General features: G+C 36.5%; 1 protein-coding gene across 1 annotated transcript; it reads left to right on the plus strand.

Annotated features, from left to right (window-relative positions):
* Window positions 1–27,697, plus strand: LOC121524053 (neurocalcin-delta B). Its single transcript, XM_041809226.1, has 4 exons — window positions 1–215; window positions 20,759–21,185; window positions 24,391–24,496; window positions 25,290–27,697. Exons 2-4 carry the CDS (start codon window positions 20,808–20,810, stop codon window positions 25,382–25,384), a joined length of 579 nt encoding a protein of 192 aa, XP_041665160.1. The 5' UTR covers window positions 1–215; window positions 20,759–20,807; the 3' UTR covers window positions 25,385–27,697.

Below are 27,697 nucleotides of genomic sequence, written 5' to 3' on the forward strand. Positions count from 1 at the left end.
GAGGTTGTGGGAGCTAACCGGAGTCTGTGCAGCGGCTCAGGGAAAAAGCTTGGCAGAGTTTGGACAGAGAACAGCCGGGAAACTCCAGCTCCTGTGTGGCTCCTGCAACCTGTTGTCCCGCCAGTTGCTGTCACTGAACATTTCACCGTTCACTCCAGGTTATGGACTACTAGAGAGACTTTTTAACAGGACCTCCACAGCAACTTTATAGCGAGGTAAGTTGTCGCTAACGTTGTGTCCGTCCCTCCCTCACAGTTTGTCCGCTTCCTGTTACTTCTGTTTTTTTTTTTTTGTTGTTGCCTGCCGTTCAGGTGCTGTGGCTTCACAGGTTGAAGCTGTTACCCGAAAGCTTAAAACTCTTACTGACATCCGCATTTGTATCTAAGATTTAACAGGAATAAGCGTTGTCACTCATTTCTCCCATAACTTTGCAGCGCAGCAGCGTTACAAGATGCTAGCAGCGGATAAAGCTTTACCTACATGTCTAATCGGATGAGGCTGTTTTTCCTGTCCTAAATGGACCCCCAGGGGAGCCGTGAAGACGGCTTCTTGTCTTCTTATGTGCTTTTTGGCTTTGCACATGCTCATTATTAAATTGTTAAAGGGTTGGGGACAGGAAGTGAAAAGGAGTCCTGCTTCCAGCCATGGCTGAGTGAGTTAGGGGGATCTTATTTCAGCAAATACACATCAGTCAGTCAGTGGATTAAAGCAGGAGAGAGTAGACAGCACTATTGTACTGTGAGGAGGTGAGTTAAAATTGTGGTTTTACTCTGAGAGTACACTTTGCTACACTTTTCAGCATATACCCCAAAAGTCCACAATAGCAGTGCAGCATCTGTCAGATAACGCAGGATATATTCACTCAGATGGACTGACAGTGTTACAGATTTTAGTCTTTACAGGTTATACAAAAGCTGTCAGAGAGATGGAAGAAGATCAGACAGTTGGCAGTGCATAATCTTCTTTTTACTTTGCATTTAAGTCTTAAAACCCTCTGCAGTTTCTCAGATAAACGTACACATATATAAATTAAGTTTAACTTTTTACTCACATTTCATCATTCTCTAATGTGCAAATTATCCATCATTTGTTTTAAAAAAATAGAAACATTAGATTCCCCTGTTTACTTGATGTATTTGCAAAAAAAAGTGACATTTCCTCATTCTTAAATGTTAGCACAATATCAGAATTACTGTAATCTTGTAAATTGTACATTATTTTTAAAATTCCGGTCTATAAGCATTGAAATCAGAGACAGGTAAGTCATTTGCCGTCTAACAAACATTTGCCTAAACTAACACATTCTTACATTAACATTTGTTAGTGTAAGGATATGCTGGTTTTACATAGGCAACTCTTGTTTTGCAGTTAACTGACCAAAAATATGGAAGTAGTCATCAGTTGGAGCCCTGTGTAAATAGCTTTAAATATGTTTTTGACTAAGAATTAAACAATCCAAATAAAAGCTTCGACTTGTGGAGTAAAGAGACCTCACTGTTCAAATTTACTTTCTTTGTCCGGTGCCGAGAGGACCTCACTGATAAACACACACGCTAAAACCCTCTAAGCTTTCTCCGTTTTTGAAGCTTTGCAGCTTTCAAGCATTTGACATCTTTTTAAACAACCAAAACTTGCATTGAAAAAACTCCTCAATGCTTCAGAAAGCCAAGACAAGAAGATTTAAAGACCTGTGGAGGTGCTGACCGAAGGGTGGAGTCAAGATAATAGCCCCCTTGCTGTCAAAAGCATCCCTCCAAACATTTCAAGATGCTGAACCCGTACAAGTATGCGCTAAATTTGAACAGATGTTCTATTTTCATCTGCGTGGGTGTATTGTGGGTTTGTTTTGGGCCAGACTGACCGCAGCGGCAGCATCCTTTGTAGTTGTTCACGTCTGGGCAGCAGCAGTTTTTGAATTGAATTAGATCTTTTTAGAGGAAGCAGAGGGGAGAGTGACTGGGAGAAAGCAATGATAAGTGGAAGATAAAACAGAATACAAGGAGGAGTTTAAAAAAAAAAGTTAGATGCTGAGATGAATGCTGCTGCAAAAATGCAGAGATTCCGGCCTGTTTCAAAGAAATTTTTTGGATAGAAAGCTTCATTTTCATGCTGTGCAGTAGAAATGCCTTGCAGAGATGGGATGGGGTGGGAGGTGTTTAGTCATCAGACAGATTGACATTTCCATTTCTGCAGCCTTTTGTCTTTAAAACAGGCTGTTTCAGAGTGAGGCGCAGTTAGATATTCAGTGCAAAGTAAACAGCAGCCCCCCTCATGCAATCAGTGACAGTTTCCTGTGAGAATGTGTGAGAGAGAGTGTTTGTCCAATCCAGAGTCTGTTTTGCAGCCCTGCCTGCCTCTTTGCAGTTGTTTTCAGTGACATGTTTTTATCTTGTTCTCATTCGCTGCCTCATAATGGCTTCTCTGTCATGATTGTGGTTTTCTGCAGCGTCTTGACGCACAAGGCTCTTGGGCTGACAATGGGAGCTCATGTGTGCTGCATTATGATGAAGTTGCTGCCTCAGGTTTCTCACGATGGAGTAGGATGTTAACCAACATTTAGAGAAGACATTTTAAGGGAAAATGATTTGAAGAGTTGTTTCAACTTGTAGTATTGCTGCCACTTTTACCTGTATTTGATTCAGTGTAACTTTTGTTGCAGCATTTAGACTCCATTGAAGAAATATGCACTAGCAGTTTGAGGCTGTAATAAAGGCTGTATTGCAATTAAGACAAACATTAGTTCAAGGGATGTTGTGGCTATTTTTGGTCTGAAAAAAGGTCCTATGTTTGCACTCTTCTGCAGGATGCTGTAAAAGTAGAGTGAGTTGAAATTGCAGATTTAACTGTTAAGCTGAATATTGTATTCTTGAATAATAAATTCTCCAAAAATGTCAAGATATTGTGAAAATTAAGACAAAGGTGATGTCTTCATTTTGATTTCTTGTCTGATCAGCAGTAAAAGACCCAAAGATGGTCAATTCTGTATGCTGTATTATATTATAAAAAGAAGATATTAGTAGCAGAATAATCTTATTTCATTGTTTCTTTATAACTTTCTAAAGTTTCTTCCCATACTTCATGATAAAAATGCCGCTGTTAATTGCTCTAACCACCATCCATTACTGGTGGTTTTTGAGTCCTGTTTTCACAGACAGCATCAGAACAAACCTTCTGCAGCAGAGGAGCAACTCCAACCTCAAACCAAATATCACCAGAGATAGAATTGCAGTCAGATATTCAAGGAGCCACTAAAACATCCTACACATAACAGCACTCGCTCGTCACGATACTTGTAATGTGAGCACAAGTGCTCCCAAAGCTATGCCTTGCTGCTGCAGCAACTTTGATGGTGCTTTGAAATGTGCTGCAGATCAGCCATGGGATCATAAACATGACTGCCAGGAGATGTTTGGAGATGGTTTCAGATAGATAGATACTTCTTCCAAACTGGAAGAAGTCGGAGACCAGGACGTCACTTCATGTTTTGTTCATTTTTAGCGAGTTTAGAGGCCAGGTTTAGGCTGTAAGAGTAATGGCTTTTCCATGACTTTTATATGCTAGTGTTTGATTGGTTCAGCTTTTCATACAGCAGCAGATCTTTATCTCGACTTTGGACTCTGGCATGCTGCAATATCCGAGTGGTGCTAGAGTTGCTACCATTACAGGAACATCCAACTTGACTTTTATGTCACTGATTTTGATCTTTTACAAGGTTTCACTTGTGTGTATAGAGGATCTGCTGCTCTGCTGATTTGTATGGTAGTACATTTCCATGAACAGTTCAGTTATTAGAAATAAAATGTTGGCAGTGGGGATGAGATGCACTGAAATGTGTGCAGGTCTGCAGGACTTGTCACTTATTTGAGCTGCTCCATTTGAGTGGATGCAGTAGCTATTGAGAAACTCACCACAAACCTTTAAAAAAGCCAGTTCCCATTATTTATTACAGATTTTTTTTTAAGTAGATTCAATCATTTTAATATTAAATATTTGTGACAAATGATAACTGGAAATTACTTCCATAATGAAACAAATTTGGCAGTTGCAGATGTGTCAAGGGCTCACAGTGTGCACAGAAACCTTTTTCATCTGTTATTTATTTGAACTTTAAATAATTGACACACTTCAGTGTCAAATAAAACGCATTGAGAGTAATTTCTTTTCTTCTTTTTTAGTGCCTTAGCTAGAAAACTGGAAATATCTCTTAATTAGCAGACACGAGAAAAATAGTAAAGATCCGTCTTAAATAATAGCCATTAAAATAAATTAAACATTGGTTGTCACCCCAGAAAACTTTATAAGCTATGTACAGAAATCTTCAAAGAGATAGATGAAGTGAGTAGGGCTGACTGATTTAGGAAAAAAAATCTAATTGCATTTTTTTTTCCAATTTTATGATTACAATTTCATATGTGATTATTCTTTAAGTTCCTTACTTTATGTGTTCAACTGACACAATAAATAAAACATTGTATATTGTTACTGAAATGGGATTGGATAGATCAAAGTAGTGCTGAAGGATTTTGACAATGTACCTCATTGTGATTATTATGACTCGTATTGCAAATTCAATATGAATTGCACTGAAGGGAATGATCATTTTCATTTAAATTAAGAAAAACAGATATCAAAACAAAGACAGTATCATAAAAAATGTATTAAACTGGTATTTTGTCACACTTCTTAGGTTTAATGAATATTGAACCGTCTGTGTCTTGACAGTTGTAGAGGGATATGCTGCAATTTGATCTAAATTTTGATTAATTGTTCAGCCGAAGAAGTGAAACACAAATACATACATACTGCACTTAACCAAACCAAGCCAGACAGCTTGTTAGAAGGACATCTATAGAGGACAAAAACATAGTTTAAATATGTTTTGTGTCATTTCCTCACACAGATGTCAGGCTGTCAGCATTAATCTATTAATCTTGATGTGATTAAGGTCTATAATCAGTGCATTCCTTTTTTTTAAAATTTGTATTTACCAAATGCTTTATTTTCCCTTTCAGCAATCTTTGGTTAAGACACTGCAGCATCTCCCTGCAGCAACAGTGATATAAAATAAAGACACCACTGCTCTTTTATTTCCTTTTCAAGCCATAACAAGTTCCTTCTTATGTGATAAAGTTCATGTCACAATCTCAGATCTACCTGGAGTTAATTTAAAGCAGGTCTGTTTGCAAACAGGAAGTCAGTTATGCTCAGTTTAAGACAACAGTACTACAACATGGTAGAATTTTAAAATGTGTCAAGACAGTAAATTAATTGATATTAACTACAGAAATTCTGAGATTAATCGCAATGAAAAATATGTATATTTTCAATCCTTTTATTAAATAAAATGAACAGATCAAAAAATTGACATAATAAATTGATCAACCTAACAAAAGTTAGTTATTTTGTTCCTATTTTAAACTCTTTTCAACCTAAGTGTGAAATGCTGAACAGAGATAGTGATTAATAACAGAGAAGAGCGATGGTGGCCATAGTGTGTCTTAGGTTCCCTCTCTAATTTGTGAAAGCCTAGTTTTTGTTTTGCTATATTATCACACATTAGGTTAAATATAATTATCTAATTTTCACCTGTGTGTAAGTATCATATTCCATCTTATAAGGTCCTATAATTACTCTCATGTTAGACAGAGGGATGCTGCCCTCAGCTCTGCAGGCTGGTCACAGAAGGATCATATTTCATTATGAATGTATCATTCATAAACTCACTACTTGACATGGACTCTCTTTCATTCACTCTGGATCTCAGCGGGCCTCCCTCCTGCTTTCTCCTGCTCTCCCTGTCTCTGGATTATCCGTGGGACTCTTGAGTTAAGATTTACCTGCAGGATATAAATGGAGACTGCTGCTTGTTACGTAAACAGACAACAAGATGTTCTAGGATGAACGTCTCGTGGAGGGCCTCTGATTCAAGCAGCAAACATGAGTCCATGTTCAGATGCTGCAGGATTATTTGAGCATGTCCAGTGATGAGCATACAGGTGTGTTGGAGTTTGTCTTCTTGATGCTTCATGCATGGAGGAAAACAAAAGGAGGACTATATTTTGAAAATTAAATAGTCATGTTCAGTGAATGCAAAGGCTGAATATCAGACATCATCATTTATGGTTTACATGTGACTACAACACTTAATATGGACAATTGTCATGCCTTAATCAGATACTTAGATTCTCAGAGTGGTTTATTCACAAGTTTTTTTATTTTTTGACCAGTTTTTCCTCTGGATTTCTTGCTTGATCCAAGCCCAATTTTGTATTTCATTTTCTGTCACTAAAGGTAAGAAAATACAAGAAAGAAAACATGTCAGCATTTTTAAAATTCCTGCAGTCTGCTTATTGACTGATGGATCCTTTAACCAGTTTTCAAGGTTTTCTCATGAGCTTGACGAAGAAAAAACCTTTGCTTTTTTCTCCTTGGACCTGGAATAATTTGCAGAAGCATCTAGTCCCACTGCATCATGTTAAAGCCATGTTAGCTAGTATTTCCCACAGAAAGACACCATACTTGTGTGGTTGTGGGGGTCATCCCACCTGCCTCATTTTATAGGCTTATTTTTTGTGTATTTTTTCTCTTTTGACAGTTTTCATCATCAGGAGTATTTATATAAGGACCCTAAAAATATCACTCACCATTTTAAATGTTTTACTTGATATTACTTGATATATGTCTAAATGCTTATGGATGATGAGGTATCATGTGGCAGCCATCATCCTAGGACGCAGTAGTACCCGATGATACCAACAGCAAACAGCTGGAGAAAAATGTTAAAATGATAGTATTAGAAGCTAGATGCCTCTCTCTCATGCATGAAAAGTGATTGTATATAGATTTTAGAAGAATAAGAAAAACTGGTCAACAAATATGCCTGGGTGGCTGTAAATATACTTGGGTGGCCCACGTCAGTATGGTTTATGAGTGAGAAACACTTTTATAACAGTCAGTTTAACTGAAATATTAGATTTCCTTGTTGTAGGGATGCACAGATACAGATGTTTAAGTACTCATGCTGTATTAGATGTTATTTCACATCATAATGTTTCCTTCATTATTGGAGCAGGTTGGCAAAGTTGGAGCCATGTGTGTGGTTTGGTGATATTTTATCATAAATGAGGATGACAAAAGTAAAGCAGACTGTGAACTATGAATGACTAGATTGTCGAGAGAAGGTTTCAGGAGCGTCAGATGAAAATAAAGAACACTTTTAAGATAATTTTGAGAACTGTTATGATATTATTCATATTTGTACTCAGTTTGTTCTTATATTTGGTCTGGAAAAAGTGTTACTGGTGCATCCCTTCCTTGTTTTGTCCATATTTGCGTGTCCTGTTCTTGAATGATTATGTTTCACTGTCTTGGCTCAATCTTTCTCTAAAATGGATACCTGTGCAAAAAAGATTGAATAAATGATTTTTGATAAAGATTAGATTTTGGGCTTGTTGCCTCTATACAGATAGGAGAGCTTAAAAGGGACTGGAAATATTGGGAGAGAAAATGGGGGAAGACATGCACCAAACAGGGTAGAGACTGGGAATCGATCCCTCGACGAGTGCAATGAGAACTCAAAACTCTGCATATGAGTGCCCACTCTAACAACTGGGCTAAACTGGTGCCCACAAATAAAAAATAAAAATAAAGACACCTTTTTACTAATTAACTCCAAATTTATTGTAAAATATATGGCATCTTATATTTTTGTGCACAACTCCAAATGATTTTTACAAGAAATTTTCGAACCAAATATTTAATTTGGGCAGCATTTTTGAACACTTACATCCTAAGCAGTTTTGTAGGGTTAAAGCAAAAATATAGGATGTTCCAGGTCACATGCATTTTTATAATAACAGCAATGCACCAACTCATTGGTTTAACAGCAGATATTAGCCATGTAACAAACATCAGAAAATAATGCGACATGGAAGTGATATCTGATTTGTACAATCAGTTTATTGCTGACATCTAGCACAGGGATTCTCACTGGCAGGATGAAGTCACTTGTTGGACAAACTTCGATCTGTTTTTAAGGTGAAACATGACAGAAAATGTTTACATACTGGTAGTCATAAACTGAAGAATCAGGGTGCACCATATTGTATTTTTACAAATATCTAATATGCCAGTATTTCCAAACTCATTTTAGCCAATATTGATACACACATCTCTAACTTTAAAGAACACTAAGTGTTTCCTGTCCAAAGAGAGGCTGAGCCAAGCAGACATGAACGAGATATAGGGGAGTAGTCAGTCTGGTAGTTGATGTATGTTTGGGGCCTTAGTTTAAAATATTAAGAGCTCACGGTGGACCTAAGACACCACCTGTATGTGATTGTTGACTGGTATATTTTACCCTTGATATTTGAAACAGAATCAGCTTTATTTTCCAAGTTTACTTTTACAAATTTGACTCTGGTTAGCTTTGCTCTCAGTGTACAGGAATTAAACATTAGATAAAAAATAATTAAATGTTGTTTTGTTTAATAAAGAGATAAATATGTACAGGATCTTGTTAGGTATATATTTCTCTTTTATAAAAGTCCATGTGCATTGATAGTATGGTTGCAAGATGTGCAAAAAGTGCAAGGATATACATGGTCAGAAGTATAAAATATGCATGGGTCTAAAGACCGAATATGATTTATAAGGCCGATATACAGTATTTAACTTTTTAAGCTAATACCTGCTGATTCCAATATCATGCCAATAATATTGTGAATTTTTTTGAAAAAGTATTAAAAACATTGGTATCGTCATCAGAATCGGTGAAATTGTAAATGTAAATACCTTAATCAGTATCTGCCCTGAATTTTATAATTGTTGCATCTCTGAATTATAACAGTTCATCCATTAAAAATAAAAGACTGGATATGATAGTTTCAGAAAGAATGGACAGAAAAATATTTAGTGCTTTGATACCATTCTAATATTTTCTGAGTAAAACTGCCTGAAAGGGACTGCCTCTACATGCTTTCTCTTGACTGTAAATTCAGGCCTGCGTATAGTTATTTAGGTTTTGGGGTGTTGCTGCATCATAACTATGCATTTGAGGACTACATCTTAAAAACTTGTTTTTAAGTATTGTTTCAGCTAGTGTGCCGTAAAGCATGCAGTCATCAGTGATATGATAATAATCCTCCAAAAAGTCTTCTATGAAGACAATAATTTGCCGCGGGTTTGCATATTTTAGCAAATGAAATGCTCATGTTTAATCCAAACAAAGATATTGGATATTTTTTCCCAAGTATGTACTAGTGATGCACGAGAAGTATTTTTTTGAACCAATAATTTACTACTCCTGATGGCCGCTAACCGATAATAACCAATAATTTTTTTCAATTGTTGATTAAACAAAAGAAGTTTATTTGATGTGTTTATGCACATCTGGGGGTAAGAAGGGGTTAATATGTAGTGAGCAAAGATATTTATAGCTAATTCTTACCAATATCACTCATGTTTTTCAAAAAACAAAGAACTACTCTAACTTCACAACTGCTATTATAGTTACCTTTTTTTTTTAGTTAAACATTTGTGTACCAAGTACAACATACACAAACAACTGACATAGGTTTCCCCCTTTTCTCTTGAATTTAATCTAAGTATCTTGGCAAGAGGTCAAATCTGACATTTCAGTAAACTAAACAAGAATTCAGCAGACTTATGTCAAATCAGACACGAAACCAAATGGTAACAGGCTGTCATGCTTAACAAATGCTGGGGATTGGCCGATAATTTATCAATACCGATAATTATCGGCCGATCCCTAATATGTACCAAAACTTATGTGGCACCAAAAAGGACATATTTAAACCAAGCCTTTCTTTTTTGTATTGCATTATTTGTCAAGACTGCAGAGCTGTTTGGATGTTGTGTTTTTTATTATGATAGAAATTTTCTATCTGACTCTTGGGTTAGACCTCAGGTTTGTTGGTGAGTAATCTTGTTGTCTGCTGGTTATTCGTATGATGCTGAGGAGCACACTGTTGGTTGTAGGTGTTAATTCTGTCACAGGTCGAGCTTTTGTGTACCATTAGTGTCTTTAGAAAGTGAAAGTGACAGCCTGTTCTCCTCTCACTAATACCTGCACACCGACTCTCAGGCCTGTTCTTTCAGACGCTCTCAGAGGGTTAAAACAGTCGGTGCCCGGTGCTCATTTGCTCACTTGTCTTGACCTTAGAAGTTGGTTCAAGGAGGTAGAAAGTTGGCTCATCGTGTGACCTGTCCACTAGTCCAAGCCTGGGTTATGTAACAGAGCCATCGGAGGTCTGGCAGCAGCAGCAGGTAAGAGCCTTAGCGGTTAATTGTAGGCTGTGATCTGTGAGAGACAAAAATAGACGCTTCTTAGGGTGACTATTTGAAGGGGATGTTCACTGGAGGTCTGAGCTCTCATCTCATCAATTCTTCTCTAAAAATATACACTGAAACCGTCATCCAGAAGAGAGAGGAAGGAGGGGTTCCAGTGTTGGCATTCAATACATTCTGTCACACAAATGAGTCTGAAACATCTTATCCTAACATAAACTACATATGGAGCAGTTTGAATTTCTGCCATGGAACTTTTTTATGTGTTTGATTAAATAGAAAATAAAAGAAGTTGGAAACACTTAATTTTACCCCTCCTATGGAGCATTTACTCGTACTACATGAAGATTTCATGTTTGTTTTTATAGCTCACTGTCATGCAGCTGAGTACACTTGGTAAGTGAAGAGATATCCTGCATGACTTAGGCATGTCCTATCATTATTGTCTATTATATTTATGATGCACAAAGAAACACATTAGACTGGTAGCTACCCAGTGTGCAATGCACACTTTGTAGTGATGTCAAAAGGCTGCATTGCTCATTTTTCTCTATTGGTATCATTAAATCTGAATATTTCTGTTTATACTCACAGCTTATCTATCAGCAGTAAATGTCAGAATGGATTAATGTGCCACATTGCTTCACTTTTTAAGGTGCATGCTTCCTCATCTTAAGTATTTTTCTTTTTCAACATCATACCTTGAAGAATGCTTTCAGGACTAAAGTAATTTTGTGCACCTGAGAAGAAAGGTGTTTTTTCTCAGTTATCTTAAGCACTTTGTCTGGATTGCCTCAGGCAACCACCCACTGTTAAACCTGTTAAATTAAGATAAGTGAAGTGGTTTAATGTGAAAGAATAAGCCCCTTAAAGGGTCATATTGTTTTTTAAAGCTTGACAGATTTCACATTCAGTCAACAGGTTGTTTCAGTGCTGTTTGTAGTGCTCAGAAAGGCAGATGAGGCTTGGTTTTGCTATTACTTTAAAAATACAATTTGCATTTATTGTACTTGTAGTCAGAGATGCACGATATTGTTTTTTTTGCCAATATGCGATGTGCCAATTTTTACAAAATGATTTAACCGATACCCATATCAGCTCTAATTTAAAAATACATCAGACCTAACACTTCAGTCTTTAAAACACACTTTTTAGAGCTTGAGGAAGAACAAATACATACAATTCAGTCCTTAAAACAGACTTGAAAGTGTAAGGAATGATAATGAATAAAGAAAAATACTAATACCTTTAACTTGTGTGTTCATACTGCCAATATTTACAGCTGATGTCGATTTTTAGAGTCCAATTTTGGTTGTAAATATCATAAACATTTTTATATCTGCCAACATTGACTTTTTAGGCAAATATCTGCCAGTATATCATACTGATAATTATGGTTACTGAAAAACATCTTTGCTTTTTACTAGCCAGGATCTGTGTTTGACAAAGATAACGCTTATCATTTGTTGGTTTGTCTTGTTTTATGTCTGCTTCTTCAACAAATAGACTGTCAAAATAAGATTTCTAGTAAGGGAGAGACCAGGTGATCTTTAAAATTAAAATATGTTTAATTGGTATCAGCTGAAATGAGTTTGGAAATGTCAGCATCCTTACCCTCCATGTCTAAAAGTTGCTTTGTTGAAAGCTGAAATTTTAAAAGATTATAACAATTAAAACATGTCTGCTAATGAGAACCTGTAGTATTGAAAGTTACTTTTAATTCAGAAACACTTAAAATGTCTCTTAATGGCCTCACCACTTCTTCTTTAGACAAATGTAAAAAAATATATATGATAACCACTCTGCTTTTAAGAGTTAAAAAGAAAAGGTTACAATTTTGCCAGGCTAAATTGAGAAAGGCAGACATTTACTCTTATAGGCCTCCTGTTATGGACGAGAGTCATCAACAGTGAAATTTTTTACTCACCTGCATGTCTGCGGTCTGTGGGAGGAAACAAAAACCCACAGGGAGCGTCATGCAAAAATGACATTACCTACAACCAGCAGCAGTGCTGCTTTAAAAACATGAAAAATGAATGACACCTTCTCTTTAATTATATATTGTTTTGAATGGATTTATTTAACTAACAGGCATCACAGCTGCCAAAGAGATGGTTGGTTTATACCAAAATTAGTGAATGAGGCTCAGTGGACCGACATATGTACTGTGATTAATGATTTGTTGCTGCATCGAGTAGGAAAGAAGTGAGGAATGTAGCTGCTAGTTAATGTGATGAAATATTGGTGATTCAAACATTTTGCCACAATGTCGTGTACCCCTTGTTTTCAGTGATTGTTGTTTGCATCGCGTTTTGTCTGCTTGTACCTAAATTGAAGCGTTACCTTGAAGGCCTAGCATTCAATGCATTGCTAGTATTTTTTTGTTAAACTTTTGAATGCAATGACATGCTTCTTACCAGGGGTGTGCAGGGAAAATTAGCCCTAAAAGACACTGGCAATTATTTGAAGATAGTTCAGAGATGTTAATGGATGGACTGGGATGTACACCTAAATTTGTTAGCTTGATACTAACACATGTTGCCTTAAATTGGCTTACAAATTTAGCATTGCTTTTTGCTTTATTTAACTAAAGGAAATTATTTTTTCTCTTAAAAATATTTGGATAAACTGAGCCGTGGATCACTAACATGAAAGTGTTTGGTAAGAAAGATAGTTTATTTTTTTAAGAAATTAATTTGTGTCACGAGACATTACTGCTTTCTTCTTTTGTTGTTTAATGCAGGGGTTCTTAAACTTTTCAGCCTGCGACACCCCAAAATAAAGCCATATGACTTTAACATTTAACTTATTTATACATGTATTTTTATTTTAAAAATCAGTAAAATATACCATTTGAAATCGTTTTAAATTTTTTTAATGCATCTGGTGACCCTGTCTTAGTGTCTTGTGACCCTTAAGGAAGACCTGAACCTCAGGCTGAGAACAACTTTAAGACATGCTACAGCCAACATCTGGTGGTGTGCTGCTATAGAACCATGAATCACTGAAAATATCCCCAAAAATCAAACCCCAGAAGGACGTGATCAGTATCCAGTGTGGGTGCTTGGGCAAGGTCCTTAATGCCATTAACACTTGTCCTTTATGTACGTCCCTTTGGACAAAGTGTCTGCTAAATGACATTGTAACGTTGCAGTTAAATTAAGGTAAAAGTCACATTAAATATTAGATTTTTTTTTTAGGTAAATTAATGCTTGTTTTAATATTTAAAAATCATTTCCTATCCCTGCAACTTACCTGTTTTAGGATATCAGAGCACTGCATTAATATTTTTAGTGCCTTGGTTCTGGCGGTTTGGGACCCAGAAGTGAGATGAAAACTATTTTCCATGAGTTTTACATTTGTGCCTGGAAAAGAAAAACTTGGCAGAAAGGCAATGATGTGCTTTTATTTTGAAGGGCATGTCTCACATGTTTTATTCCATCTCAAGTCCAAACTGCTATATTTTGTTCATTAAAAACATTTAGTTATGATTGAGAATTTCAAGAAATGTTGATTTGCTAGAGCTGGGTCCTAAAGTTTGACTAGTTTAGAACCGCTGTTTTAGTGTGTCAGTAAGAAGAAAGACATTGACTTTGTTGTGATCTTGGAGCTTCACTTGTCAATCTGATAAAACTGAATCAATGAATACAGAAAATAATTTAAATGACATTTACAGATGCATCAAACTGATGACAAGAAATAAAATTTCTTTTAATTCATGATGTATTGTGTTAAACAAGTAAAAACATGAGTAAGTCCTCTCTTTTGAATTTATTGAAACAGTAAGAAAAAAATTAATTTTGCTCTATTCTCCCAGAACAAAGCTAAATAAGCCTACATTAAAGGAGCCAGTGTTACTCAGAGAGCAGCTAAATGAACCCATTAAATACATGAAGGTTCATTATGCCTTATTGTGAATCAGAGATGCTGTATTAAGGAAAATGTTTTTGGCAGCGTTTGACAAAAACAAGATGGAAGAAAAAAAGAGCAGTTGTGCAGGCCCGTTGTCATGACAACAGAGCCTTGGTAATTACAGGAACGCTCCACAAATCCATTAAGAAATTAAAATTCAGACCGCAAACTGCAGTGTGTGTGCAGATCACAAAAACACAACAGAGTTTATGAATGAAGAGAGGAAGTGGGGACGGCGTGGGCTTGTTGATTAGCAGAATGACAGCGTGTGAGGACATGCATAGTGTAATTTGAGTCGACCTCCAACATGATTTATTTATTAATAGTAGTGAGGCAGGCTTATAATGAGATGAGGAGAGTTTTTAATGCTGTATATCACATAGGAGATGGTTAATTGGAAGGGATGTTTAGCCAACTTTGTTGTAATGCTCATGTTAAATAAGTCTATGAGAGAATCAAAATAACCTGAAGATAGCTACATGAATATGTTTGTTATAAACTACTGAAGAAAAGTTCTGTAGCAGAAAACCAAATTAAATTTGCTCTTCCTAGTGAACAACTTCCTATCTGCACTCCTTTGAGTAAAAAAAAAAGACTAACTAAATGAAGAAATTCAGATGTTTGTAGTGGTAGGCATGGTGGTGCACTTTGATTTGCATGTATTTAACGTAAACATGTCTTAATTCAGACTGCATTTCAATACAGAAAATCTTAAATTGCATGCCAAAGCAGTGTTGTCCTGTACTTTTGTTTGTTGAAAATGAAAACAACCTGTTGAATCTTTCCTGAAAATGTCCCTTTGGGAAGTTTTTGATGTTCATGAAAGAAGACGCACAAAAAAGAGACAAAGATAATGTGACAAAGAAAAGCTTGTTAAAGAGTAAGATTATAAATGTTTGACTAAATGAAGATTGGTTGTTTTAGTGCTTTTCCACCTGTGAGTACTGGTAAACCACATTATGCAGATTGTGTACAACCAACAATATCAACAAGATTTAGTTTTCTCTCAGTAGGATTACATGCACTGTTAAGTTGAGCTTCAGTTATGGCTTGGTTAGACCCTTATACATGCACATGATAATTGATTTATTGACTGAAACATATCTGCCTTTGCTACAGTAGATGGTGATATTCCCCCTTTCAGCTAGCTACTACAGACCTTCTTCTGGGTTACAATGTTAGCAAGTTAATGTTCATACTCCAGGCCATACTTTTGGAGTAAATGCAATGTAGGTACTTAATCTCTCTAGCGCCCAAGATCTCAGGAGGGGTGCAAGGTTTTGTCTGCTCTGTGTTTGTCAAAAGTAGATTGGCATATATTAACTAAGATCCTGTCCAAACACTACCTGAATAGTTTATACAAATGTCTTTTGGTATGATAAACATATATTGACCTATTTTCGTAGGATTTTGTCCACGAAACAATTGAAATTGATGTTGATTTTTGACAGCAGTCTATAACTTTTTAATCCCTGTGGGCTGGGGGCTCTGGTCTGTTACACTTGTTATGGGCCTCCAGGTAAAAGCAAAGTGTGGAAACCCATAGTCCAGCCTAGTTCAGTCCTTGTCCAGAGTAAATCGAGCTCCTACTACATTTTCTGTGTTAGTCAGACTTTTAAAAGGTTGATTTAGTATGCTTTCAGTCTTCCATGAATTTTAGTTGGACCAACACAATAATCTGACTCATACTGACTATATGCTTTGACTTGTTTGTTTTATGTATTTTTATCTTATATTTAAAGTATTTGATTATGTTTTGGAGTATTTTTTGTTTGGATGTGTGAGCTTTAAGCTGGCTGTGAGATAGATTCCCCTCATGGGTAGGTAAAGTCTAAGCTTAATAATCTTTGGCATATAAATGAACCTTTGTGTAATCTTATATTATTTGAAATGTGCACAAAGCTTCTATTGTGATCATTCAGAAATGAACTGAACACATAATTATTTCAGTTGTTAAATCTGCTTGCTCACTCTTGTTGTTTTAAAAACTGACTAAAAGAACAACAAAGACCCGTGGCCAGGGTCTTGATGCTGTTCATGATGACGGCTGATTTAAATAAACACGTTCAGCTGAACACTGCACTGAAAAATCAGCACATTATGTGATTTTTTTTTGTAGTGAATAGTTAACGTGTTTTGCTGAGCCCTGGTTAGATATCATGCTAAACCAAAGTTGGTATTTTAAAAACAGCTGTATTGTAGTGACCCACTTGCACTGAAAAAGGAGTCATTTTTGATTAAAGTGTGCATTACAATTGAAGCAGCATTTCAGATGTAAATTTGCAGAAACAACCCATCAGGACAAGGTGGTGTTGTTAAAAGAGATTTATTTTGGCGCTGCTATGCCTTATTTCACAGGACAGCGGGTAGATTAAGAAATTGAGGGGGGAAAGAGTGAGCAATGGCTAAGTAGCAACCTCTGGAGTTAAAAAAAGGAAGCGTCCGCTCTAGGCTGGCTGAAGATGCACTACAAGTTACAAACACACCTGTGTTAAAATGTCTGTTTTAACTTTTTATGTTTTTACATAACCATTTTTGAAGCCTGGTTCAAAAAATGATTTTGGTCAGAATAGTTTTTTATTGGCACACAGGGGTCTGATGATTTTATACCGTTTACATTTTGGTTTTAAGAAAGATATGAGTTATAGTAACAAGTCAGCCCATTGTAGCTGTACGTCATGAGGCTTAAGTTTAATGTTTTTATTGAGTTTTAGGTAGAACAATGTGAACAATGTCATGACTGTAATACAAAGGGAAAAATAAATAAAGTACAGAAAACAAACAGGAAGAAAGAAAAGCTCTACTGTGTGCTGCACTTGAGTATAACACTTCTGTGAGAATATGTTGCATGCTTACTTGCTTAATATTTGTATTTGCAGTTACAACAATATGAATAAATATGACAAGATCAGGACGCTTAAGGACTGCCTCATCTCTACCTCTATGTCTGTTTGTAGATTGACTGAAAGCCAGTTTGAGTCAGCCTTATAAATATGGTAGCTGCTGTGGTATGACTTTAAAAGCCCCCGTCTTTGACCAAATGGATGACGACACTCGGGTTTCATCTTAACTTTTCTGCATTTTATGTGCTGATTTTTTTTAGTATGCCTTGATTTAGTTGGAGAAACAGAATTGCAGAATTGTACCTGTAAAAACCCCACCAACACATGAGCAAGAAGATTAAAAGATGACTTTCTACAATCAATATAATTGACTGGCAGGAAAGAGTGTGACCTAAACGCTGCAGCACCTCAGTGCTCAAATGTTTTATGTGCCACTGTTGATTTATCTCTCCTTCAATAATCAAAAGAAAAAGAAACATAAAAAAAAGTCACATTTAAGAACCTACTTTTGTTTGAAAAGTATTGCTGAATGTAATTGATCAATTAATTAACTTTTTTAAAATATATGGATTTTAAAGGCAAACAAAACAAATAGCACTGATAACAAATCATACTATATTGTGTCTTACTTTTGATTATTTTCTCTGCTGCAGCTCTGACACACACAGTATTGTGAAAATAGTTGATTATAAGCATGTGATCACTTGTTGGTTATTAGTTGAGGTTTTATTGTCGTAATGTAAACACTCTCTACACCCCTCTCTGCTTTGGGCTGTTTGCATTTGATGATAATAAAAGCAGACACACTTCTCTCATCAGACGCCCGCTGTGTGTCTTTGCTGCTGTGTTTTGTTCCAGTTGTATGATTGTGTAAACAGGTGCTAATAACTTCTCGTGCCGCTCCAGCATTCACACTCTCATTGAGGTGAAATAAAGGCAGCAGCAGGGGAGGCTTTTTAGACGTTGATGCCCCATTGCCAGTGTGTAGTGTTTACTCTGAGTTAGTTAAAGGATTATAGCTGGCTGTTTATGAAACGTGTGAGTGTGAAATACAGACAAAGGCTGAGTCTTTGCATTAGCTGTTAGCAACTTTAATGGAAGCTGAAATGGCAAACTAATTATTTCAAACAATTTCAGTGTAAAAGCCTAAATTGCTGAATTGATTAGTGTAGACTAGTCCTGTATGTGCGTGCTTTCCTCTGCAGAAACACCTCCATTCATGATCAGTTCATTCACTGAAGCAGCCACTTCATGGTTAATGATGGAAGCTACATTTTAATCCTCATTGATTATTTAATGGATTAGTGGAGGTGGTGACGTCAGACTACTCAAGTAGGGTCATAAAGTCTACATTTCTAAACACTGCTAAATTAATCATTTCAGATTCATTAAGTAGTTAATTAATCAATAAATAGGATTACACCAGCTCTTGGCCTATTTGTTCTTCTTTTTGATTCATCCTTTTCATATTTGATCTCTGTAGAAAATAAGAGACCACCAGCATTACCTGGAAACACAGATTTAACAGATCACTCCTCCCTTTACTGGAACAAACTACCTGTACAGTAATTTTCTTTGCCCTGACCTGACATGGCTGATTTATATCTGTCATTATCCTCACCTAGGCTTAGAATAGCCTACCTCTTGTATTTAGCAGAGTGAGCAGCTAGTGAAGAAAGTGCCAAATGCATTATCTGCAGGGTTAGATGATGAACCACATCCTCTGTTGACTGTTAGAGCTCCCTGCTCACTTTCTGCAAAATAAAATTTGTTCTCAAGGAACGTGATTATACACTTGGAAACCATAAAGCTAATTAGACTTGGCAACATTATTGTCCATCTTTTGTGCAGCTTTTATTTCAAAGGGATCGTCAAAACCCAAATGAGCTCAATAAAACAGCTCAATCTGTAATATGAAGAGCATGTTTGTGAGTTTAGAGGCCTCAGTGCTGAAGCTGCTGCAGGAAATGGAAGATGCATCTGCAGTGATGCGCTCTGATATATCAGCATGCATTCAGCTTATCAGCAGAACTTGTTTTACTTTGAAAGGGTGGGTCTGGCTGTGCATGAAAACATTCGTCGGTCTTGTATTGCAGGTGCAGAGGAAACTTGCTTTATTGTCCTCCACTTTAGTGTGCTTGTGTTCAGGCTTTTATGATAACATTCATCGGTAAGCCATAAACCTGAATGAAAAAGGTCACTGTGGTCAGCCAGAACCATTATTGAAGCTTACACCACACTCTCATATCAGTTATTGCCTCAGAAGGCACAAAGTGAAAGGAAAAATACAGATTTAATTGCTTCTAAGGAGGTTTGCAGCTCCTTGTGATGTTAACAGCCAGAGTAGATCCTAAAACTTCTAAAAGCCAGAAAATTAATAAATACTGATTGGGAGCCAAGCAGACCCTGTCCCTTCTTGTGTTGTGACCCAGTTTATTCTGCAATACTATTAACCATTCAGGAAATTTGCTGTGTTGCATAGTCCTTTTTAAAAAGTTAAAGCTGCTATAATTTCTTCAAATATTTCTTAAATTAACAGAGTGAAATAATCCTCAGACAATAATAACCTGTCTTTGTGTCTAGATGGAGAGTTCAAGCACCTCTCAACTACTGCTGCTTTAATTTTCTACTCTAAACCACATTATTAATCTTGTTTAAAGCTAAAAAGGAACATTTTACAGGTATATCTTCACCTGTTGCAGGTTAAAAATTGTCTTAAAGGGGACATATCATGAATACATTTTACAACACATCCCCCTAAATATAATGTTGGTGCCTTGTTTTGGTCAAATATAATATGAATCAAACACCAGAGGAGAGTTTTGACCCTGTATAAACCAGCTCTGAATGCTCTGTTATGGTGTTTGTCTCTTTTAATACAAGTGAGCTCCTCCTATTTCCACCCCTCTCTTCTTCTGTGGGGTATGCTCACACCTCTGTGTGAGCTTCCATGGCTGTGGGACCGTGAACAAATATTGGTTTGACTTTTTTCACATTTTTGAATCAGTTAATACTCCAGAAATTGAGATATATGCACAAAAATACAAAAAAGTGTTTTTTTTATCATGATATTTTTCCTTAAAAGTCTGTTTCTATGCCCCAAAGAACTGAATGTCATCCTTTAAAATTAATTAAAAAAATGCCTTGTAAGTGCATTTATCACTGTGTATTATAAGGAAAGCAATAATGTTGGATTTAAATGCCTCAAAATTGCTTCTTCTTTTGAGTTGCATCCTTATGAGAGAATGAAAGTGAAGTAAGATTATATAGATATTTTTCCTCTTTAGACCAATATTTGACTTCGACTTCCTTTCTCTTCCTTCTACTTCTTGAAAACGTCTAGAAGATTCCAGGACAGCCTGCTCTTAAAATCTTATTGAGTTGCGTGAACCTCAAACAAAAAAAAGGCCAAGCAGGAAGGCTCAGATGGAAAGGCTTGATGTTAAAAGGATGCAGAGGAAATCTAATGTGATAAAAGAGGCAACTAAGTTACACAAAATGACTTATTTTGTCTTTATATCAACGCTTCTTATAAGAAAAACTCACAGTATCAACAAAGAAAAGATTAAGATGTAAAAGAAGATACTCGTTAGCAGCATTCTGCCCTCTCGCATACATGTACAGCTCACCCTTTTAAATTTTGGCCCATTTAGATTATTTCTAACAACCTTTTCCTCTCTCTTTTTCCTCCACAGTCTAAATCGCAGCGGTCCGTTACCTACAGCCTCCACACGAACAGCAACCATGGGTAAACAGAACAGCAAGCTCCGTCCTGACGTCATGCAAGACTTGATGGAGAACACAGACTTCACCGAGCATGAGATCACCGAGTGGTACAAGGGCTTCTTGCGGGACTGCCCCAGCGGTGCACTCTCCATGGAGGAGTTCAAGAAGATCTACGCCAACTTCTTCCCGTATGGAGACGCCTCCAAGTTCGCCGAGCATGTCTTCCGTACGTTTGACGCCAACGGAGACGGGACTATAGACTTCAGGGAGTTCATCATCGCCTTGAGTGTGACCTCTCGCGGTCGGCTGGACCAGAAGTTGAAGTGGGCGTTCAGTATGTATGATCTGGACGGGAACGGATACATTAGCAAGGCAGAGATGCTGGAGATTGTAACGGTGGGTTTGATGTTTTGTTTTGTATTCCCATTACACGCCATCATTGTAACATTATTTTCTGCAGTGTTGTAACATTTGCTCAGCCATCCACAGCAGTTGCTGCATCATGTATCCATCTGTCTCCAAGTTATGTTTGATTCAACTGCAGGAAAACCAGCTGCTGTGTAATTTTAGAAACCAGCAGCTCCTCTCTGATGTCTAAAAAAGAGCCGTCTGTGGTGACTCCTCTGATCGTCATGTTGACTCAGCACTGCATCCAATAACTGCAGGTTTAGAAAAAAGCAGCTCAGCTCTCACTGATCCCTCAGCAGCGTCAGTGTTTTTTCACAACAAACAGCCTCTCACAGATTTGTTGTCTTATTGGATAAATGGTTCAGGAGCTTCACACACACACAGGCAACGCAATCCTCCACACATGTTGTTACATCACACATCATGGTGCTAAAGTGAGATAAGTGCCAAAGACTCTAATCCTATTGTCAAAGTCAGACTTCTTTAGCTTTTTTAGTCTTTTTTGAGACTTTTTGTATGCCTGTTATGGAGTTACATCAATTTCTTTTATTTATTCATGTTTCAGCTCTTATTTCCATTATCTTGGATATTTTTGAAGTAGCAATGTTTGAAGTGGATCAGAGAGCGGACTGACAGGGATGCCCTGATAGGGTTTATTGCTCATCGTTCACCCACGAGTGAGATCAGCCAGTACCTGTCATATTATGTGTTTTGTAAAAGCAGCTGGTTCAGTGGTTAGTCAGTCTTATTTTAGCTTTGGTGTGTACTGTGAGCTCATACAGGTGACAGTGTAACTACACCACAATGCTGATGTGCTTAATCCTTATTGGCTGATGGTTAAATCATCTAATTACGCTACAGCGCACACACACTGCTGATCTCAGTCTAAATTTGAACCACAGAGCAAGGGATCAAGGCTGTAACCACTGAATCAGATGTATATTTTCAATAAAAATCAGATGATAGTGATTGGTTACCATTGAGTCATGGTATCTCTAATACAGTGACTTTATACTGAATTCTTGGCTGCTTTCTGTTTTGCATTCATTAAATTATCTGTGTTTTTAAAATATAAAATTCACATTTAGACATTTATAAAAGGCATATCTCCTATAGTTATTATTGTTAAATTCCTATTTCAAAGACATTTTACACCACATGAAGAGCAAACAATCCCCAAGAGGCCCTGCCAGAAGTGACAGAAAATCTTAAGTGAAAAATTAAGGAAAAAAGAGGAAATACGATTATTAAACCTGTGACATGCTCATCATAAGTAGTTCATAGTGATGCAGAGCAGTTATGCTAAAAATCTTTCAAAGGGCAAACATATATGCATATGAACAACAAACTAATAAACCTTTTTGTTCTCTCTGTATCTGACTAGATTAAATTTTAATTTGTCTATCTGACAGGGGGTCAGTCCGTTTAATGTACAAAGTTTGGGAAGCATCACTTTGAGGAGATACTGATGATCATTTAGATTACTGGATAACAAAACAGCTTTTTACTGCAACACCTCATCTAAATTTCAATGTTAAAACAAAAACAACAAACATGAATTAAATGTTTTATTTTAACCCATGGTTTTTATTTTGCCTGGTTGTCACATTGAAATGTATTTCCCAGATTTTTTTCTAGATTTCAGGAAGATAAATGTCTTTGGTTTGTTTGTAGAGGTAAACAATCCAGTAATCAGTTGTTATTTGGTCAGACCTTTAATTTTCAATTTTTTTGAAGCCTTGTCTTTGCTGTGACATGGTATTATTGCTTCCTGAACTGCTAAAACGCTTTTCTTTGTTCTGCAAGTTCATTTGATCTACTCATCATTGTAGCTGTTAATCTGATTGTTCATAGGACTGTAGGAGCTGGGGAAATAGTCTGATGCAATTTTTTTGTCCAATATTGCAATTGCGATTTAATATGCAATTGTTTTTATAAGTTTCTCATTGTATTTGTTTTTCAACAAACACAATAAATCATGATATATTATAACCAACACACTATTTGATAGATTAAAACACTGGTCTCTATGTTAAGATGATGCATGAATCAATATGATTTACATATTTTATTTACTTCAATCACGAGAATAAATTGAATTATTTGTTTAACTTGCAGTCTTTAAGACAATCATCATGACAACTAGGGCTGAACAGTTAATAAATAATAAATAAACAACTGCTACATTTTTGTAGCATACAAAAATGAGAAGAGTTTTCTAGAAAAAAATGACACCTCAGTATTTGCATGATGTGTAGAGCATAACATCTCTGCAGCAAAATAATGTATTAAACTGGTATTTTGTCACTCATTTCAGGTTAAAGCAAGCTTCCGTGGTAGGCCATTTAGGCAATTTAATCTAAATTTTTAGGAACTGCCCAGCCTTAATTGTTAATTTTGTTGACTTTTGCCAGTGTTATTGTCATAAACATAGCTGTCAGGACTGCAAAAGGACAACAAAACATGCTCTAAAAATCATGATTGTGTATGACTCCTGCCCTCACATATGGGTCCCTTTTATGCCAATAACTGACACATTTATTTACTGTTCAACAGAAGCCCTATTAATTATTATGACCCCTTCCTTCATCTACTAAAGTACAAAACATTTCCTTTCTCAAAGGCTATGTTCTGCTCATTCAATTTCTTGACATGCTTTTATATACCTTAAGCCTTTGTAGTTGTCTTTTAGATTTGATTAGTTCAGTATCTTGCTCCATGTGTGACTGATGCATAAACTTGCACTCCTCTCAATTCGAACATCTTCTTCATGACATTTCTCGAGCATGAATGCTTTCTGTTTCCAAAACAGGGGCACCAAAGTCTTTATCTCCCTCCCTCTTAGAGGAGATAACACGGTTGATGGGTAGTGCATTTATTTACTTCCTTCACTTTGCTAAAACTGATGCAACATTTCATTGCATAACCTTACAGCTCTTCTGCTTTTGGTCACTATATCTGATGAAGTGCCTTATCGAATTAACCAATCTTCATAGCTGTTCTTATCACTTTTACACTTAGCAATGACGGGACGATGCGATAACATTTTTTACTGAGCGAACTACTTTTTCAAGCCTTTTTAGACAAATTAAACAATCAGGAAGTATAATAACTTGAAATGTATCTCCAAACAAAGGTTTTTGCAGATGTTTAATTTTGCACTAATTTCTCTCATTGTCCTCTTCATCTTCAGGCTATTTACAAGATGGTTTCCTCTGTGATGAAGATGCCTGAGGATGAGTCAACACCTGAGAAGCGCACAGATAAGATCTTCAGGCAGATGGACACAAATAGAGATGGTGAGCTAAACTTTGTAATTTGTAAAATCTAGTATTTAAAACAGTGATGCATGGGATATCTCTCTGTTCATGGTTGCTAGTTCTGCACTTTTTAACAGTATTAGTGTAGTGGCATTTGATATAAAGGACCTTGAATGAGCCCACTTTGTCCAACCCACTTTAAACAGATAGAATCTTTTGAACCACTTTAGAAATGTTTAGACAAATAACTTGGATTAGCTAGTTATTAAACTGTGCTGTAAAGTTACACACTAAAAATAAGAAATTAACTTTTAAAACAAGATACAATATCTAACACTTCAAATTACGTTTGTGGGCAGTTTTTCCATTTGAAGGTGTTACAAACCCTCTGCTCCTGTCTTTTTCTACCTTTCAAAACAATAGTCCATGACAGCTGAATTATACAGAGGAATTAACACCTACTAGGAGGTAGTTTGTAAGATTTAAGTTAAAACATATGCCAATGTCAGAACTATAATTTGAATGTTAATATATCGTAAACTTTGTGGTTAATTAAAAATAACATCAAACTCCTGGTTGGTGAATAATAAACATCATTTTCTACACGGTGAGCCGAGTGACTGCATGCAAATCTCAGTAATGCCAAATAGTTTGAATTCAGGTTGATTTGTTGTATTAAAGCCAAGTTTTTCTTTATGATTAAAACCCCCATGATCACGAGAGTCATGAAGCCTCCAAACTTTATAAAAAACCCCTGAATTAACTAATGTGGCTGAAGAAGTAAAGACAAACAAAACAAATAAACTCTCATCTCTGTTTGTGTGTGTCTCAGGTAAACTGTCCCTGGAGGAATTTGTGGAGGGAGCAAAGAATGACCCGTCCATCGTGCGACTGCTTCAGTGTGATCCTAGCAGTGCTGGGCAGTAGAAAACTGGACTTTTCTTCCCCATCGCAGTTTAATTGAACGCATCTTCATAAGCCCTTCCCATCTGACCCATCTGAGATTATTGACATTTGATCACTTGAGCTATAGAGGCACATGCACACAAACACATACACACATACATATTTTTAATTATAGACATCATGCAACTGTACATGCTACAAATACCACATCTAGTCTTTCAGACACCCACAAGCACACACTGTACATGTGCCTCTATGTCTGGTGAAAAGCTCCAGACAACTCGGGTCTTGTATACGGTACAAATATAACCCAAAGGACTGAAATCCCATCAAAGACTTGTTAAACACTGAATGAAAGCTGTGCTGTCTCTGTCTGAGGAGGACGGCCAACATGGATAATCCAACAGATTTGTGAGGTACACCGAGCCGCATCCAAGTTTGCTGTTTCTTCCTGTTCTTTTCTTTGTTGTTTTTAATAGCATTATTCCGTTTTTAAAGGGAATCATGCTCATTTTATGTTTTGCTTTAACCATCTCGGGTTGTGTGTCAGAACTTCACAGAGTATTGCCGTCAAATTCCAAACCTGCACTGAATGAAGTAAAGTATGTGAGTCTGGGACGAGTGTTCAAAGCTGACAGTATGGCTCATGTAGACGGGAGTTCTGGGAAATGTAGTTTTTAACTTTTGAAGACTTTTAGAGAGGATTTTTTTAGTGTGTATATCGGAGGATTGTTACATCAAACCAAAACTGACTCAGATGTCTTACTGAAGGGGATTATTTTGACTACAAATTACAATCATCTGTTCTTTTGAAAGTGACTTTTTCTGCCAAGTTCTGTGTCCACACACACACACAAATCCACACATTTATTTTTAGTGATGACACATGAACTTGACATATGATTTAAACTGAGCTGTGATTCTTTTTCTTCAACTTTTATTTAACAAGCGTATCAGTAAAAGAAAAAAAGAGAAGTTAGATATTATATGAATATATAGTATGTGCTTATATATTCTTTTACTCTGTGATAACATTGTGGCGATTTGCCACAATCGAAGATTTCATTTAAAATTTTGACATATAAATTATTGGAATGTGATGATAAACATTTTATTTTGTTTTACTTGACAAATATGAAAGAAAGATGTATATTCACTTATATTTATGCTAGAGAGGTTAGAAAGGAGAGGACCACACATATTGCTATTGCTTTTTTCATCTTAAGAGACGATTTAGCTTCAGATCTCAGAAATCATTGGCAGTCATTGCTTTTTACCTTGAATCGAGTGCTGCAGGGATGTTTTATTTTGTAGGCTCACTTCTGAGTTAGGAATGCCTGACTTCCCTAGACAAAAGTCTGTGGGAATTTTCCTTTTATTTAAATTTTTCTAGAAAATAAGCTCCCCAGCAAACTGAAATTTATATTTCCTGCTTTGCAAGATTAGCTTCACAAGCAGACACCACCTTAAATATTTTTAAGCTTTCCTTTCCCTCCACTGAGCCTCAAGCTGGTCTTGGATTGAAGGAAAATACACCAGACCAACTCTGTGGTCATTGAGATGTTTGTTGGCAACTAATGATGACAGCAAGCAGATAATAGTTTACGTATAATATATACTCATACACAACTGATAAATCCCACTGGCTTTCAGACTAAGGGACTAATAATACAAAAACCTAGCTAGTTTCCAGGTTTTAGGATCATTCCCTTCAGCATTCTTCTCGAAACAGTGCAAGCGTCATTTACGTGCAATGCTAACATCTGCAATACTCAAATGTGACTTCACATCCAAGCGTAGGCCTCAAGCACAGCTGCAATTGTAGGACAGTTTGAGTGCTACTGTGACTATATTTGATATTTCTGATCTTTACATGACTCTATCACAGACTCTTAAACTGACCAAACAAAGCTCTGACCTTGTAGTGAGTTTCAGCAGCCTCCACCTGATCTCAATTTGTTTTTGCAGGAAAACTTCAATTCTCCTTTATTTTTACGTACTTGGCCCTCCTGCTTCGAAGACATCATAATATAACCCGGCTATCTTCTCGCGCAGATGTACGATGACTTTTTGAGAGAAAACACTGATGCTTAAATTCTCTGGGCTTCTGCATCCGGTACTTCAGTCCCACATTTCACTTCAATAGCATCTTGTGGTCAAGTGCCAAATATAGATGAATAAAATAAAGAAGAAAACAGTATTGCATCCATTTATACTGTACAGTTGTTACCTGTCGAACAAAAACAACTTTGTCACTGTATCATTTTGTAGATTTTGTATTGTTAACTTGCATAATGTGTACTGTGTAGGATGTCCATTTTGTTATTCAAATAA

The sequence above is a fragment of the Cheilinus undulatus genome, linkage group 16 (genome assembly GCF_018320785.1).
Source record: "Cheilinus undulatus linkage group 16, ASM1832078v1, whole genome shotgun sequence".
In the NCBI taxonomy this organism is placed as follows: domain Eukaryota; kingdom Metazoa; phylum Chordata; class Actinopteri; order Labriformes; family Labridae; genus Cheilinus; species Cheilinus undulatus.

Coding starts and splice junctions, on each gene's coding strand:
- LOC121524053 (XM_041809226.1), top strand. CDS start 20,808: ATGGGTAAACAGAACAGCAAGCTCCGTCCTGACGTCATGCAAGACTTG. Junction 21,186..24,390: donor AGATGCTGGAGATTGTAACG/GTGGGTTTGATG, acceptor CTTCATCTTCAG/GCTATTTACAAGATGGTTTC. Junction 24,497..25,289: donor GATGGACACAAATAGAGATG/GTGAGCTAAACT, acceptor TGTGTGTCTCAG/GTAAACTGTCCCTGGAGGAA.